This window comes from Anolis sagrei, chromosome X (genome assembly GCF_037176765.1).
Source record: "Anolis sagrei isolate rAnoSag1 chromosome X, rAnoSag1.mat, whole genome shotgun sequence".
In the NCBI taxonomy this organism is placed as follows: domain Eukaryota; kingdom Metazoa; phylum Chordata; class Lepidosauria; order Squamata; family Dactyloidae; genus Anolis; species Anolis sagrei.
The window spans coordinates 58,876,680-58,890,214 of record NC_090034.1 but is presented as its reverse complement, the minus strand read 5'-3'; the positions used below and the strand labels follow the sequence as shown (position 1 = coordinate 58,890,214).

Below are 13,535 nucleotides of genomic sequence, written 5' to 3'. Positions count from 1 at the left end.
GGAGAAGATGCAGGTCAAGAATAGGGCTCCACAGTCACCTACGGACCCACCAGAACACTGATCCTGGAAGACTATCCTACTTGGCCAACGAGGGATCGCCTAAGTAAGTAAGTACATAGAAGTGGATGATAGATAGAAATAGATAGATGATAAGAGATAAGGGATACAGATAGGTAGATAGAAAGTAAGTAAGTAAGTAAGACAAGGATGCTTGCCATAGATGCAGGCGGAACGTCAGGAGAAAATGCCTCTAGAACATGGCCATATAGCCCAGAAAAACCTACAACAACCCAGTGATTCCGGCCATGAAAGCCTTCAACAGTATTATTATTATTGAGGCTGAATGGCCATCTGTTGGGGGTGCTTTGATTGTGCTCTTCCTGCATAAAGGCAAAAATGAGTTGGACTCATTGGCCTTTGGGAGTCTCTTAGGCATCTAGGAACCAGAAAAGTAGCTTCCACCTGCAATCTCATTACTTTCCCAGCCTTTTTCCCCTTTTGGTGGAGTTCAGAGTGCTCATTGATTGCAGGTGAACTATACATCCCAGGACCTCCAACTCCAAAATGTCCAGACTTTGGGAGTCTCTTAGGCATCTAGGAACCAGAAAAGTAGCTTCCACCTGCAATCTCATTACTTTCCCAGCCTTTTTCCCCTTTTGGTGGAGTTCAGAGTGCTCACTGATTGCAGGTGAACTATACATCCCAGGACCTCCAACTCCAAAATGTCCAGACTTTGGGAGTCTCTTAGGCATCTAGGAACCAGAAAAGTAGCTTCCACCTGCAATCTCATTACTTTCCCAGCCTTTTTCCCCTTTTGGTGGAGTTCAGAGTGCTCATTGATTGCAGGTGAACTACACATCCCAGGACCTCCAACTCCAAAATGTCCAGACTTTGGGAGTCTCTTAGGCATCTAGGAACCAGAAAAGTAGCTTCCACCTGCAATCTCATTACTTTCCCAGCCTTTTTCCCCTTTTGGTGGAGTTCAGAGTGCTCATTGATTGCAGGTGAACTATACATCCCAGGACCTCCAACTCCAAAATGTCCAGACTTTGGGAGTCTCTTAGGCATCTAGGAACCAGAAAAGTAGCTTCCACCTGCAATCTCATTACTTTCCCAGCCTTTTTCCCCTTTTGGTGGAGTTCAGAGTGCTCACTGATTGCAGGTGAACTATACATCCCAGGACCTCCAACTCCAAAATGTCCAGACTTTGGGAGTCTCTTAGGCATCTAGGAACCAGAAAAGTAGCTTCCACCTGCAATCTCAATACTTTCCCAGCCTTTTTCCCCTTTTGTTTTCCTCCCTAAAAACTTGGCTGCTGCCCAGTGGAGGAAAGGTCACTTCTGGCCGGATTTTTCCTGCCCATTTCGGCCAGTCCAAGTCAGTTTTGGCTTGCCTCGGCTTCTACGCATGCGCGGCAGGTTGTTGTGTTGTGTTTTTTTCCCTCTTCGAAGCCGCGCCCCCTTTGGCTCTCATTGGCTGTCGGCTTTCCCTTGAGGGGCGTGGCGATGAAAACAGGCCGTTCCAGCCCCGCCCTTTCTTTTCCGATTGGCTGCGTGCTGGCGGGAGTGTCGCCATAAGGGTTTTCCTCAAGAGGGGCGTGGCTTCATAACGACGCCCTTTTTGCGCTTATTGGCTACGGTTATGGAGGGGCGTGGTTTCATCGCGTGGAGGCTATAAAAGCAGCTCGCTCAGCTGCAAAAGGAACAGTTTGACTTACAACAAACCTTCAACAACTTAGTTCGGCTTGGCTTGTTGATTTGGAGAAGATGTTGTTTGACCGCGTGAAGCGCTTCGTGATCGTGCTGGACTGCCCCGAGGGTCCCGAGCCGGCCTCTCCTTCGCCGCCGGTGTTCAGCTCCGGGGAAGCGGTGTCGGGGCGCGTGGTGCTGGAGCTGTCCGGCCAAGCTCGCCTGGGAGAGCTCCGCCTCGTCGCTGCCGGCGCCGCCCGCGTCCACTGGACCGAGTCCCGCAGCGCCGGCTCCAGCACCGCCTACACCCAGAGCTACGCCGAGCAGCAGGACTTCCTCCGCCACCGGTGCAGCCTCCTCCCCGGGGGACACCCAGGTGAGCCTCTGAGCATGGACAGAGGGCTCTCTTCCTCTCTCTTGTGCCTCAGTAAATGCAGAGGGTTTTCTCCCTCTTCTGACTCTCTGCTGTGCCTCTGGGCATGGGCAGAGTGCTCTCTTTCTCTCTCTTGTGTCTCAAGAGTATATGCAGAGTGCTCTCTCCCTCTTCTGATGCTCTCTTGTGCCCCTGGGCATGGGCAGAGGGCTCTCTCCCTCTTCAAATGGGCATCTGAGCATGGGAAGAGTGTTTCCTTGCTCTTCTGATGCTCTCTTGTGCCTCTGGGCATGGGCAGAGTGTTGTCTTCCTCTCTTGTGCCTCTGAGTATATGCAGAGTGCTCTCTCCCTCGTCAGATGGGCCTCTGAGCGCACACAGAGTGCTCCCTTGCTCTTCTGACACTCTTGGGTCTCTGAGCATGGGCAGAGGACTCTTCTTCTTCAAACGGGCCTCTGGGCATGGGCAGAGTGTTTTCTCCCTCTTCTGACGCTCTCTTGTGCCTCTGGGCATGGGCAGAGTGTTTTCTCCCTCTTATGCCTCTGGGCATGGGCAGAGGGGTCTCTCCCTCTTCAAATGGGCCTCTGAGCATGGGCAGAGTGTTTCCTTGCTCTTCTGACATGCTCTTGTGCCTCTGGGCATGGGCAGAGTGCTCTCTTTATCTTCAGATGTGTTCTCTTCCCCTCTCTTGTGTCTCAGAGTATATGCAGTGTGCTCTCTCCCTCTTCTGACGCTCTCTTGTGCCTCTGGGCATGGGCAGAGGGGTCTCTCTTCAAATGGGCCTCTGAGCATGGACAGAGTGTTTTCTTCTCTCTTCTGCTCCTAGGCATGGGCAGAGTGCTCTCTCCCTCTTCAAATGGGTTCCTAGGCATGGGCAGAGTGCTCTCTCCCTCTTCTGAAATGGGCAGAGGGCTAACTCCCTCTTCACATGGGCCCCTGAGCATGTTCAGAGTGTTTTCTTTCTCTCTCTTGTGTTTTAGCATGTCCAGATTGCTCTCTTCTTCTTTTGACTCTCTTAAGCTCCTAGGCATGGGTAGTGCTCTCTCCCTCTTCTGATTCTCTGCAGTGCCTCTGGGCATGGGCAGAGTGTTTTCTTCCTCTCTTGTACCTCTGAGTGAGAGCCGTTCAGCAGTGGAACTCTCTGCCCCGGAGTGTGGTGGAGGCTCCTTCTTTGGAAGCTTTTAAACAGAGGCTGGATGGCCATCTGTCAGGGGTGATTTGAATGCAATATTCCTGCTTCTTGGCAGGGGGTTGGACTGGATGGCCCATGAGGTCTCTTCCAACTCTTTGATTCTATGATTCTATGAGTATATGCAGAGGGCTCTCTCCCTCTTCAGATGGGCCTCTGAGCGCACACAGAGTGCTCCCTTGCTCTTCTGACTCTCTTGTGTCTCTGAGCAGAGGACTCTTCATCTTCAAATGGGCCTCTGGGCATGGGCAGAGTGTTTTCTCCCTCTTGTGCCTCTGAACATGGGTAGAGGGCTCTCCGTCTTCACGTGGGCCCCTGAGCATGTGCAGAATGTTTACTTTTTCTCTCAGCATGCCCAGAGTGCTCTTTTGATTCTTTTGTGCCTCTGAGCATGGGCAGAGGGCTGCTGTGCTATTCGGATGGGCCTCTGGCCATGGGCAGAGTGTTTTCTCCCTCTCTCTCATATCTCTGGGTATGGGCAGAGGACTCCTTTCATCTTCACATGGGCCTCTGAGCATGGGCAGAGTACACTCTCCCTCTTTGGATGGGCCTCTGGGCATGGGCAGAGTGCTTACCTGCTCTTCTGACTCTCTTGTGCCTTTGAGCATGGGCAGAGGTCTCCTTTCATCTTTAAATGGACCTCTGAGCATGAACAGAGTGTTTTCTCCCTCTCCTGCCTTATCACTGTGCCTCTGAGAGTGTTCCCCTTGCTATTATGAGACCAGACTGTGCCTCTGAGCACATGCAAAGGGCTCTCTCCCATCTTCATATGTTATTTTCTCCCTTTCCTGCCTTTCTTTTGTGAGCATGAATACAATGCTTTCTCTCTCTCTCTGGCCTCTCTGCTGTGCCTCTGAGCACGTGTAGAGTGTTCCTTTTCTGCTAGCTCTGGACTTTTAGCAGGGCGCCTCTGAGCAAGTACAGAACGATTCCTGCAGAGGATTCCCTTTTTCAGTCTTGCTGAGCATGGGCAAAGTGCTCCTTTGACTTATAGTAGGAGCCCACTGAGCATGTGCAGAGTTCTTCCTCTTTTTGCTCTCTCTGCTGGGCCTCTGGGCATGTGCAGAGCACTCCCTCCCTCTTCAGATGTGCCTCTGAGCATGTGCAGAGTATTATCTTTCTCTTCTGCCTCTCTGGTGTGCCTCTGAGCATGTGCAGAAGGCTTTTGCTCTTTCTCTCTGTATGTTTTGTCAGCCTCTGGGCGAGTGAAGAGTGTTTCCCCCTTCGTTTGGCCCTTCTCGTTGCTTTCCAAAGCAGTTTTGTTTTTTTCCAGCTTTTTCTGGGAAGTGAAGGCTATTCTTGGATATTGGTCTTGCATAACAGGACAGGCCGAGAAATCTGAACCCGTGACCCCTTTGGTGTTTTTCCTTCTTGTTCTTGAATTGTTCCAAGAATACATAATATATCGTCCCGTTTGTTGGGTTTTGTGTGCTGATTTTTTGCCCAGTTTCCTGCCTTGTTTTGCCTCTGTTTAAGTCTTGTTTCTCTTTCCTTCCCCAGAAAATGAAGGCTTCACAGTCCTCCCCGCAGGAAAGCACGAATTCCCATTCACTTTCCAGCTTCCTGAGTAAGTCCAAATATATTAATATGTATTCTGTTATAATATATGGGCACGTTACATTATATATTACCTATTCTATTCGATTGTATTCTCTATTGTATATTATGCCCTGCTTTTTTGAATATTTTTGGAATTAAAAAATATTTTTACTATTTCCATCAGGACGCTGGCCACTTCCTTTGAGGGCAAGCACGGCAACGTCCGGTATTGGGTTAAGGCCAAGCTCCACCGGCCATGGGCTTCAGTCAAGCGGGCCAAGAAGGAGTTCACCGTCATCGAGCCCATTGACATCAACACCCCTGCCTTGCTGGTAAGTCCTTTGCCCCCCTTCATTGCAATCCTAGCCTGGTCAGTCTAGATGACCCTTGGAGGTCCCCTTTCCTATATGTTACACTCCCAGCCTGGTCGGTCTAGATGACCCTTGGAGGTCCCTTTCCTATATGTTCCACTCCCGGCCTGGTCGGTCTAGATGACCCTTGGAGGTCCCTTTCCTATATGTTACACTCCCAGCCTGGTCGGTCTAGATGACCCTTGGAGGTCCTTTTCCTCCTTCATTTTAATCCCAGCCTGGTCAGTCTAGATGACCCTTGGAGGTCCCTTTCCCCCTTCATTGCAATCCCAGCCTGGTCAGTCTAGATGACCCTTGGAGGTCCCTTTCCCCCTTCATTGCAATCCCAGCCTGGTCAGTCTAGATGACCCTTGGAGGTCCCTTTCCCCCTTCATTGCAATCCCAGCCTGGTCAGTCTAGATGACCTTTGGAGGTCTCTTTCCCATTCATTACAATCCCCGCCTGGTCGGTCTAGATGACCCTTGGAGGTCCCCTGTCTGTCATTGTTATACTATGTAACACAATAATTGTTATTATTATATATTATTAGTATATTATTATTCTTCTAGTAGTAGTTGGTTTATCAAACTGCACAAACTTTGTCACTGCGGGAGGGACATTGTCCTGTAAGCGTGTTTTTCTCATCTCATCACGTCTCAACCCATTAAACCTATTTTTTCCCTCTTTCCTTTGTATTCAGGCTCCCCAGGCTGGCGCCAAGGAGAAGTTGGCCCGAACTTGGTATTGCAACCGCGGTCAAGTCTCCGTCTCGGCCAAGATTGATCGGAAGGGCTACACACCAGGTGAGCCCTTTGTTTGGATCTCATTTATTATAATTATTGTTTTACGTTAGACACTCAATTGGTCCATGGCATTCATGTGGAATGGTTGGAAATAATAAATATAATAATTTAATATTGGCTGGAAATAATAATAAATTATTATATTTATTATTATTTAATCCATGGCATCCATGTGAATTGATGGATGGATAAATGTCAATTCTCCTTGCTTGAGAGAAACAGGAGTTCTGGTTAACTGAGAGTCTACTGTATATAGGGAAGAGTTCTTGGGAAGAGTGGTTCAGAGCTGGTTTGCTTGAAAATTATATTAATAATAATAGTAATAATATAACAATATTGACATGGTTATTGTATAGTATAATAGAGTAGTTTGATATAGTAATATAATTAATATAATGATTTAATATATATAATAGTGTAATATAAAATAATATAATACTATAATGCAATATAATATAGTCAAATAATGTAATGTAATAGTCAAATACAAACTTAAGCTATTTTACTACATTATAATTTTACTATATTATATTCAGTTATTTTGCTATATTATATTAAATAGTAAAGTCATAATATAATATAGTAAAATAATCTAACATCATAACATAATATAGTAAAAGTAATATAATATAGTTGAATAATGTAATCTAGTAAAATAATGTAATATAACATAGTAAAATAGTAGCACAATGCAATACAGAAAAGCAGTAAGGTAATGTAATAATAATAATAATTAGTAATTATTATTATTATTCCTGGGGTTGAGATAGTGACTTGGCCAAGGCAATCTAGTGGATTTTTATGGTTGAGTGGAGATTTGAACTTGCACCCCAAAAACATCCTGTCGCCCTATAAAATGCAATATAAGAACCGAACCCTTAATCTTGTGGAATTTGGGGTTTGCATTGGGCTCTCCTCTCTGACGCTATCTCTCCCCCCATCCTCAATATTTCTGCAGGTGAGGTGATCCCCATCTTTGCGGAGATTGACAACGGGACCTCACGGGCGGTATCCCCCAAGGCAGCCATCATCCAGGTGCAGACCTTCCTGGCGCGGGGGGCGCGCAAGGAGAAGAAGGCAGTGGTGGCCAGCATCGCAGGAGAGCCCGTGGCACCCCATTCGCGGGGTGTCTGGCATGGGCGCGCCCTCAAGATCCCACCCGTCGGGCCCTCCATCCTCCAGTGCCGCATCCTCCACGTCGAGTACCAGCTCAAGGTGAGGCCAGCTGACTATTTCCCTTTCCCCTGCTTTCCCTTCTTTTCTCTTTCCTCCCACTTTCCTTTTTTTCCCTCCCCTCGAATTCCTATTTTTTTTCCTCTTGCTTTCCCTTTTCCTTCCTTCTGTTTTCCCTTCTTTTTTCTCCTGCTTTCCCTTCTTTCCCCCTCCTTTCTCTTTCTCCCTCGCTCTTTCCATTTCTAACACATCTCCTTCTTCCCCTCTTTTTTCTTTTTCCCACTTTCCCTTTTTTTCCATTTTTTCTGCTTTCCCTTTTTCTTTCTACCACTTTCCCTTCTCCTTTTCTTTTTTCCCCATTCTCCCACCTTCCCTCCTTTTCCCTTTCTTTCTATTTTCTCTTTTCTGTTCTCCCACTTTCCCTTCTTTTCCTCTTCTCCCCTTTTCCTGTGTTTCCTTTTTCCTGCTTTCCCTTCTTTTCCTTTCTCTTTCTTTTTCCCTCCTCCTTTCCCTTTCTAACCCATCACTCTCCTTCTCATCCTCCCCTTCTTTTTCTTCCACCTTTCCCATTGTTTTTCCTTTACCGCTTTCTCCTGCTTCCCCTCTTTTTTCTTCCACTTTCCCTTCTTTCCCATTTATTCTGCTTTCCCTTCTTTTCCTTTCTCTTTCTCTTTCCCTCCTCCTTTCCCTTTCTAACCCATCACTCTCCTTCTCACCCTCCCCTTCTTTTTCTTCCACTTTTCCCATTCTCCCACTTTCCCTTCTGTTTTTCCTTTACCCCTTTTTCCTGCTTTCCCTTCTTTTCCTTTCTCTTGCCTTCCTTTTTCCCTCCTTTCTCTTTTCAACCCAACTCTCTTGTTGTCCTCCTTCCCTCCTTTTCCCTCCTTTATTTTCCCTTTCTAACCCAATCCTCTTTCTTTCTCCTCTTTCCTACTTAGGTCTGCATTGACATCCCTGGCACCTCAAAGCTTCTTCTGGAGCTCCCGCTGGTGATGGGTACCATCCCGCTGCACCCCTTTGGCAGCCGCACCTCCTCCGTCAGCAGCCAGTACAGCCTCAGCCTGGACTGGGTCCGCCTGGGCATTGCCGAGCAGCCGGAAGGTAAGCAGAGGCAGCTCTGGTTGGGGCTTGGAGGGGAGACTGCATAGAACGACCTGTTAGGAGATTCCCCAGAAGGCAGTGGATCCAGGCATTCATTGCAGCAAATGACCGGAAAGGTCCCAAGCTCATTGAGGACTAGAAACTTGATAGCCATACAAAATTTGCTAATCTATTTCTGGGGAAGGTGGGGTTTGAGTGAAAAAAGGGGGGATGTAAATAAACATAATAATACTAATAATGTGGCCATATTATTAATATTGACATAATATTAATAATATGGCAATAATAATACCAATATGGCCACAATAATATCCCAGAGACGAACCCCAAACACTTGGATCTAATGTGCCTGTGTGGTCTGTTTTTATGTATAATCTGGCCGTAAATAATAATAATGTCTTTTCTTCCTTCTCTTCTCAGCTCCCCCTGAGTACTCTTCTGTGGTGTCTGGTGAGGACCCTCCGGAGGCCCTCTCCCCGCCCAGCCCCATTGGGCCCCCCAGCCTGCTCCTTGAGGGGCCCTTCTTTGCCTACATCCAGGAGTTCCGCTTGCGGCCCCCTCCGCTCTACTCCGAGGTGAGAACCGGGATAGGGAATTAACATGAGCGGGATATTACTATTAAAATTGTTAGATTACCTTTTTTTTTGGTCGTGTCAGGCGTGACTTGAGAAATTATCATTAATAATATAATATGTATTGTATAAAATATATTCTAGTATTAAATTATTAATAGTAATATAATAGTATTATTATATGTAGTATTGAATAATATTAAATTATTAGTATATATATTATATAAATATAATATATTATAGTATTATATTATTAATATAAATTATTAGTAATATAATATGTATTATATAAAATATATTCTAGTATTAAATTATTAATAGCGAGCCCCCGGTGGCACAGTGGGTTAAAGCACTGTGCCAGCAGGACTGAAGACCGACAGGTCGCAGGCTCGAATCCGGGGAGAGGTGGATGAGCTCCCTCTATTAGCTTCAGCTCCTCATGCGGGGACATGAGAGAAGCCTCCCTAAGGATGATAAAACATCAAAAATCATCCAGGCGTCCCCTGGGCAACGTCCTTGCAGGCGGCCAATTCTCTCACAACAGGAGCAGTTGCTCCTGACATGACAAAAAAAAATTAATAGTAATATAATAGTATTTTAATATGTAGTATTAAATAATATTAAATTATTAGTATATATATTATATAGAATGTAATATATTCTAGTATTATATTATTAATATAATAAATTATTAATAATATAATATATAATGTAATATGTTAATATATAATTTATAATGTATGTAATGTAATGTATTGTAGTATTATATAATGTAACATATTATACTATATAATTATTAATATATAATATGTAATATATTGTAATTATTAAACAATGTTATCATAGAATCATAGAGTTGGAAGAGACCTCATGGGCCATCCAGTCCAACCCCATTCTGTCAAGAAGCAGGAATATTGCATTCGAATCACACCTGACAGATGGCCATCCAGCCTCTGTTTAAAAGCTTCCAAAGAAGGAGCCTCCACCACTCCCCCGTATAATATTATCCACGTGGGGATCTCTTACTCAATGGCATGAACCAATGTTTAAGCTATTCGGCCAAAAAAAAGCAGATTTGCATGAAGCCCAAAAAAGTGGATCAAAGACAACTCAGAGAGGATTATATACTACATTATTATTAATAATGTATTAATAATATACTGTATACTATGCTACTATTAATATAATATTGTATTACATTATATAATGCTATATGGTATTATTACCATATAGCATTATATAATGTAATACAATATTACATAGTGCTATATAATATAGTATATAAAATTAATATATTACATTATATAATATGTAATATTACTAGTAATATATTAGTAATGATATAATGTCATACATTAATATTATATATGTGTGTGTGTGTGTTTAATAATAATAATGTTGCAAAATTAGTTAATACTTGGTAATAATTACTTTTAATAATTATGTTATTAATTATATTAGAAATAATAACACCCCCTTTCCTTTTGTTTCCAGGTGGACCCCAATCCACCCACTGACAGTGCCGCTCTCCGCCCTCGCTGCATGACATGTTGAAAAGGAAAAAGGCTATTTTTCAAGCTGGCTTAAACACGGAGAAAGGGATGGTGAAAATGCAGTGGACGGAGGGAGGATGAAGAAGCTGGAGGGAGAAGGTGTCCCTCCATGCGCTCACACGCGGGGCTCGCCCAGACGATGTGGGATCGAGAGCAGTGGCAAAAGCTCATCGAGACTGGCTTTGGGATTGATTGGGATCTGGTTCCTCTCTCCGGACCGGTTTAACCGGCAGCCGGTCGCCCACATTAAGCCGGGAAATGGGGTCAGGGGCATGCCTCCTCCCCTCCCTCCGAAGTGGTTTCGGTGCAGTCCCGGGTTCAGGAATACAGGGGAGCGTCATCCTCTTTCGAAACCCGAAACTTGGGATTTGGACTGCCTTGGCTTGGAATAAAGGGGTCCTGAAGGAACAAGAAGAGGGGGCAGAAAGAGAAGCCATCGACTTGGGATGGTTTGGGGGATCAGTGTGCCTTTTCTTTCCCTCGCTTTCGGGGGTTTGTTTACCTTTTCTTTCCTTCTTGGGGGAAATCTGTGCCTTTCCCACATTTTTTTAGGAGATTCTGTGCCTGTGCCAAACTTTTTTGGAGGGTTTATTGTGCCTTTCCCACCCTTTTGGGGGTGTATGTGCCTTTTCTACCTTTTTTGGAGGGGTTTTTGTGCCTTTAGCTCCCCCATTTTTGAATTGTTTACCTTTTCCTTCCTTTTTGCAGCATGTGCCCCCACTCCTTTTGGGGGTGTCAACCTTCCCTCTTTTTGGGATATCATGCATCTTTTCCCACTTTTGGGGGGGAGGGTGATTATGTGCCTTTTGCTTCCCTTCTTGGATCATATGTACCTTTAGCTGCCTGTTTTTGGGGTTGTTTACCTTTTCATCCCCCTTTTTTGGGGTGGGATTCAACCTCATCTTAATGCAAAGGAAAAGGGAGAGAACTGACCCTCAAAAGCACCAGATTCCAAGAGCTTTGCAAGACCAGTTTGGACCCCAAAACCATGTTCCTTGCACCTCTTTGTGGACTTGTATTCGGAAGCTGATTGATATGAGTGTGTGTGTGTATATGTATATATATATATGTATATGTTTGTTTCTCAAATGTTTTATACATGGATAATAAAAACAGACTTTATTCTCAACGGGTTTCTTGGTTGAAGTGTTGTTATGGGTTCGGATGCAGTTCCAATGGCTTTCAATGGGACATTGGCCACAATTGGATTGGTTTTCTGCTTTCGATGCATTCCTAGAGTTGGAAGGGACCCCAAAGGCGGGACACCATCTGATCCCTCCCGACAGATGGCAATCCAACCACACAGACATTGGAAGCTTCCTGGGCTATATATAGAGTGCTAGAGTTGGAAAGGACCTCCAAAGGCCATCCAGTCCAACCCCACGTTTTCTGGCCAGACAGGAAGACACAATCTGATCCCTCCCGACAGATGGCCATCCAACCATACGAAACAATAAAAGCTTCCTGGGCTATATATAGTGCTACAGTTGGAAGTGACCTCCAGAAGCCATCCAGTCCAACCTCCTTTTTCTGGCCAGACAGGAAGACACAATCCGATCCATCCTGACAGATGGCCATCCAACCACACGAGCAATAAAAGCTTCCTGGGCTATGTATAGAATGCTAGAGTTGGAAGTGACCTCCAGAAGCCGTCCAGTCCAACTCCCCTTTTTTCCTGCCAGATACAATCCAATCCCTCCCAACAGATGGTCATCCAACCACATGGACAATAGAAGCTTCTTGGGCTATATATAGAATGCTAGAGTTGGAAGTGACCTCCAGGAGCCATCCAGTCCAACCCCCTTTATTTTCTGGTCAGACAGGAAGATACAATCTGATCCCTCCCGACAGATGGCCATCCAACCACACGAACAATAAAAGCTTCCTGGGCTATATATAGAACGCTGGAGTTGGAAGTGATCTCCCGAAACCATGCAGTCCAACCCCCCCCCCTTTTTTTCCTGCCAGATACAATCCGATCCCTCCCAACAGATGGCCATCCAACCACATGGATAATAGAAGCTTCCTGGGCTATATATAGAATGCTAGAGTTGGAAGTGACCTCCAAGAGCCATCCAGTCCAAACCCCTTTTTTCCTGCAAGGCAGGAAGACACAATCCGATCCCTCCCGACAGATGGACATCCAGTCCCTCAAGATCAGGCATGGGCCAAATTTCGTCCCTAAAGGACTTTAGCTCCCACCATTCCTAACAGCTGAGAGATAAAGAATCCTAAAGTTGGAAGAGGGTGTTGTTGTTATAATAGAGTCCAAAACATCTGGAGGGCCCAAGTTGTCCCGTGCCTTTCCTGGAACGCTCAGGATGGAAATGTACCAGGAGGCTTCCCATTGAGACTGGAGAGCCACAGGCTAAGGCATGGCCTACTTTTATGGTTCCCCACAACTCCAAGAAAGGAGGTCATGGACCACCCTTCCCACCCCAGGCACATTTGTAAGCCATGGCATTTTGGGGGGGATTCGAATCCCTTTTGGGGAGATGAAGCGGGCTATAAATATAACAATATTAATAATTTTGGCAGTCCCAGAAAGCAACATTTCCACAGCTTTGGGAAGGCCAATTGCAGACACGGGACAACTTCCAGGTGTTTTGGACTTCAACTCCCACCATTCCAGCTGTTAGGAATGGTGGGAGTTGGAGTCCAAAACACCTGGAGGGCCCAAGTTGACTCATACCTTTCCTAGAACGCTCAGGATGGAAATGTACCAGGAGGCTTCCCATTGAAACCGGAGATCCCAACCGGTGTCCTTGGCTCTGGCCTGTGTTCCCTCCCAGCTATTTTGGGGATCACAAGACAGTCCAGCTAGCCAAGGGACACTCAGGCCTGGGATGCCAAGGGTACGGCAAAGGTGTGTTCAGAAACTCACCTAAGTACCAAATCACATAACACTATGTCACGAAACTTGAATTTTCTTTTCTGTCCCTAGTTTGAAAGTGCAATTTCCTGTTTCATTGTTTGGGCCACAATTTGAGACACAATTTGAAGGGACCTCGAAAGGCCATCCAGTCCAATCCCCTTTTTCCTGCCGGGCAGGAAGACACAATCTGATTCCTCTTGACAGATGATATAATAATAATAATAATTATTATTATTATTATTAGCCGTCTCCTGCCATGCGTTGCTGTGACCCACATGGGGGTTCTGTGTGGGAGGTTTGGCCCAATTCTATCATTGGTGG

At 45.6% G+C, this 13,535-nt stretch overlaps 1 protein-coding gene across 1 annotated transcript; it reads left to right on the top strand.

The window, feature by feature from the left end:
• Positions 1-1,709: 1,709 nt before the first annotated feature.
• On the top strand, positions 1,710-11,468 carry ARRDC2 (arrestin domain containing 2). The gene is made up of 8 exons (XM_060784853.2): positions 1,710-2,064; positions 4,749-4,815; positions 4,972-5,119; positions 5,838-5,940; positions 6,899-7,155; positions 8,052-8,214; positions 8,635-8,789; positions 10,281-11,468. Exons 1-8 carry the CDS (start codon positions 1,767-1,769, stop codon positions 10,338-10,340), a joined length of 1,251 nt encoding a protein of 416 aa, XP_060640836.2. The 5' UTR covers positions 1,710-1,766; the 3' UTR covers positions 10,341-11,468.
• The last annotated feature ends 2,067 nt before the right edge of the window (positions 11,469-13,535 follow it).

Coding starts and splice junctions, on each gene's coding strand:
- ARRDC2 (XM_060784853.2), top strand. CDS start 1,767: ATGTTGTTTGACCGCGTGAAGCGCTTCGTGATCGTGCTGGACTGCCCC. Junction 2,065..4,748: donor CCTCCCCGGGGGACACCCAG/GTGAGCCTCTGA, acceptor TTCCTTCCCCAG/AAAATGAAGGCTTCACAGTC. Junction 5,941..6,898: donor TCGGAAGGGCTACACACCAG/GTGAGCCCTTTG, acceptor ATATTTCTGCAG/GTGAGGTGATCCCCATCTTT.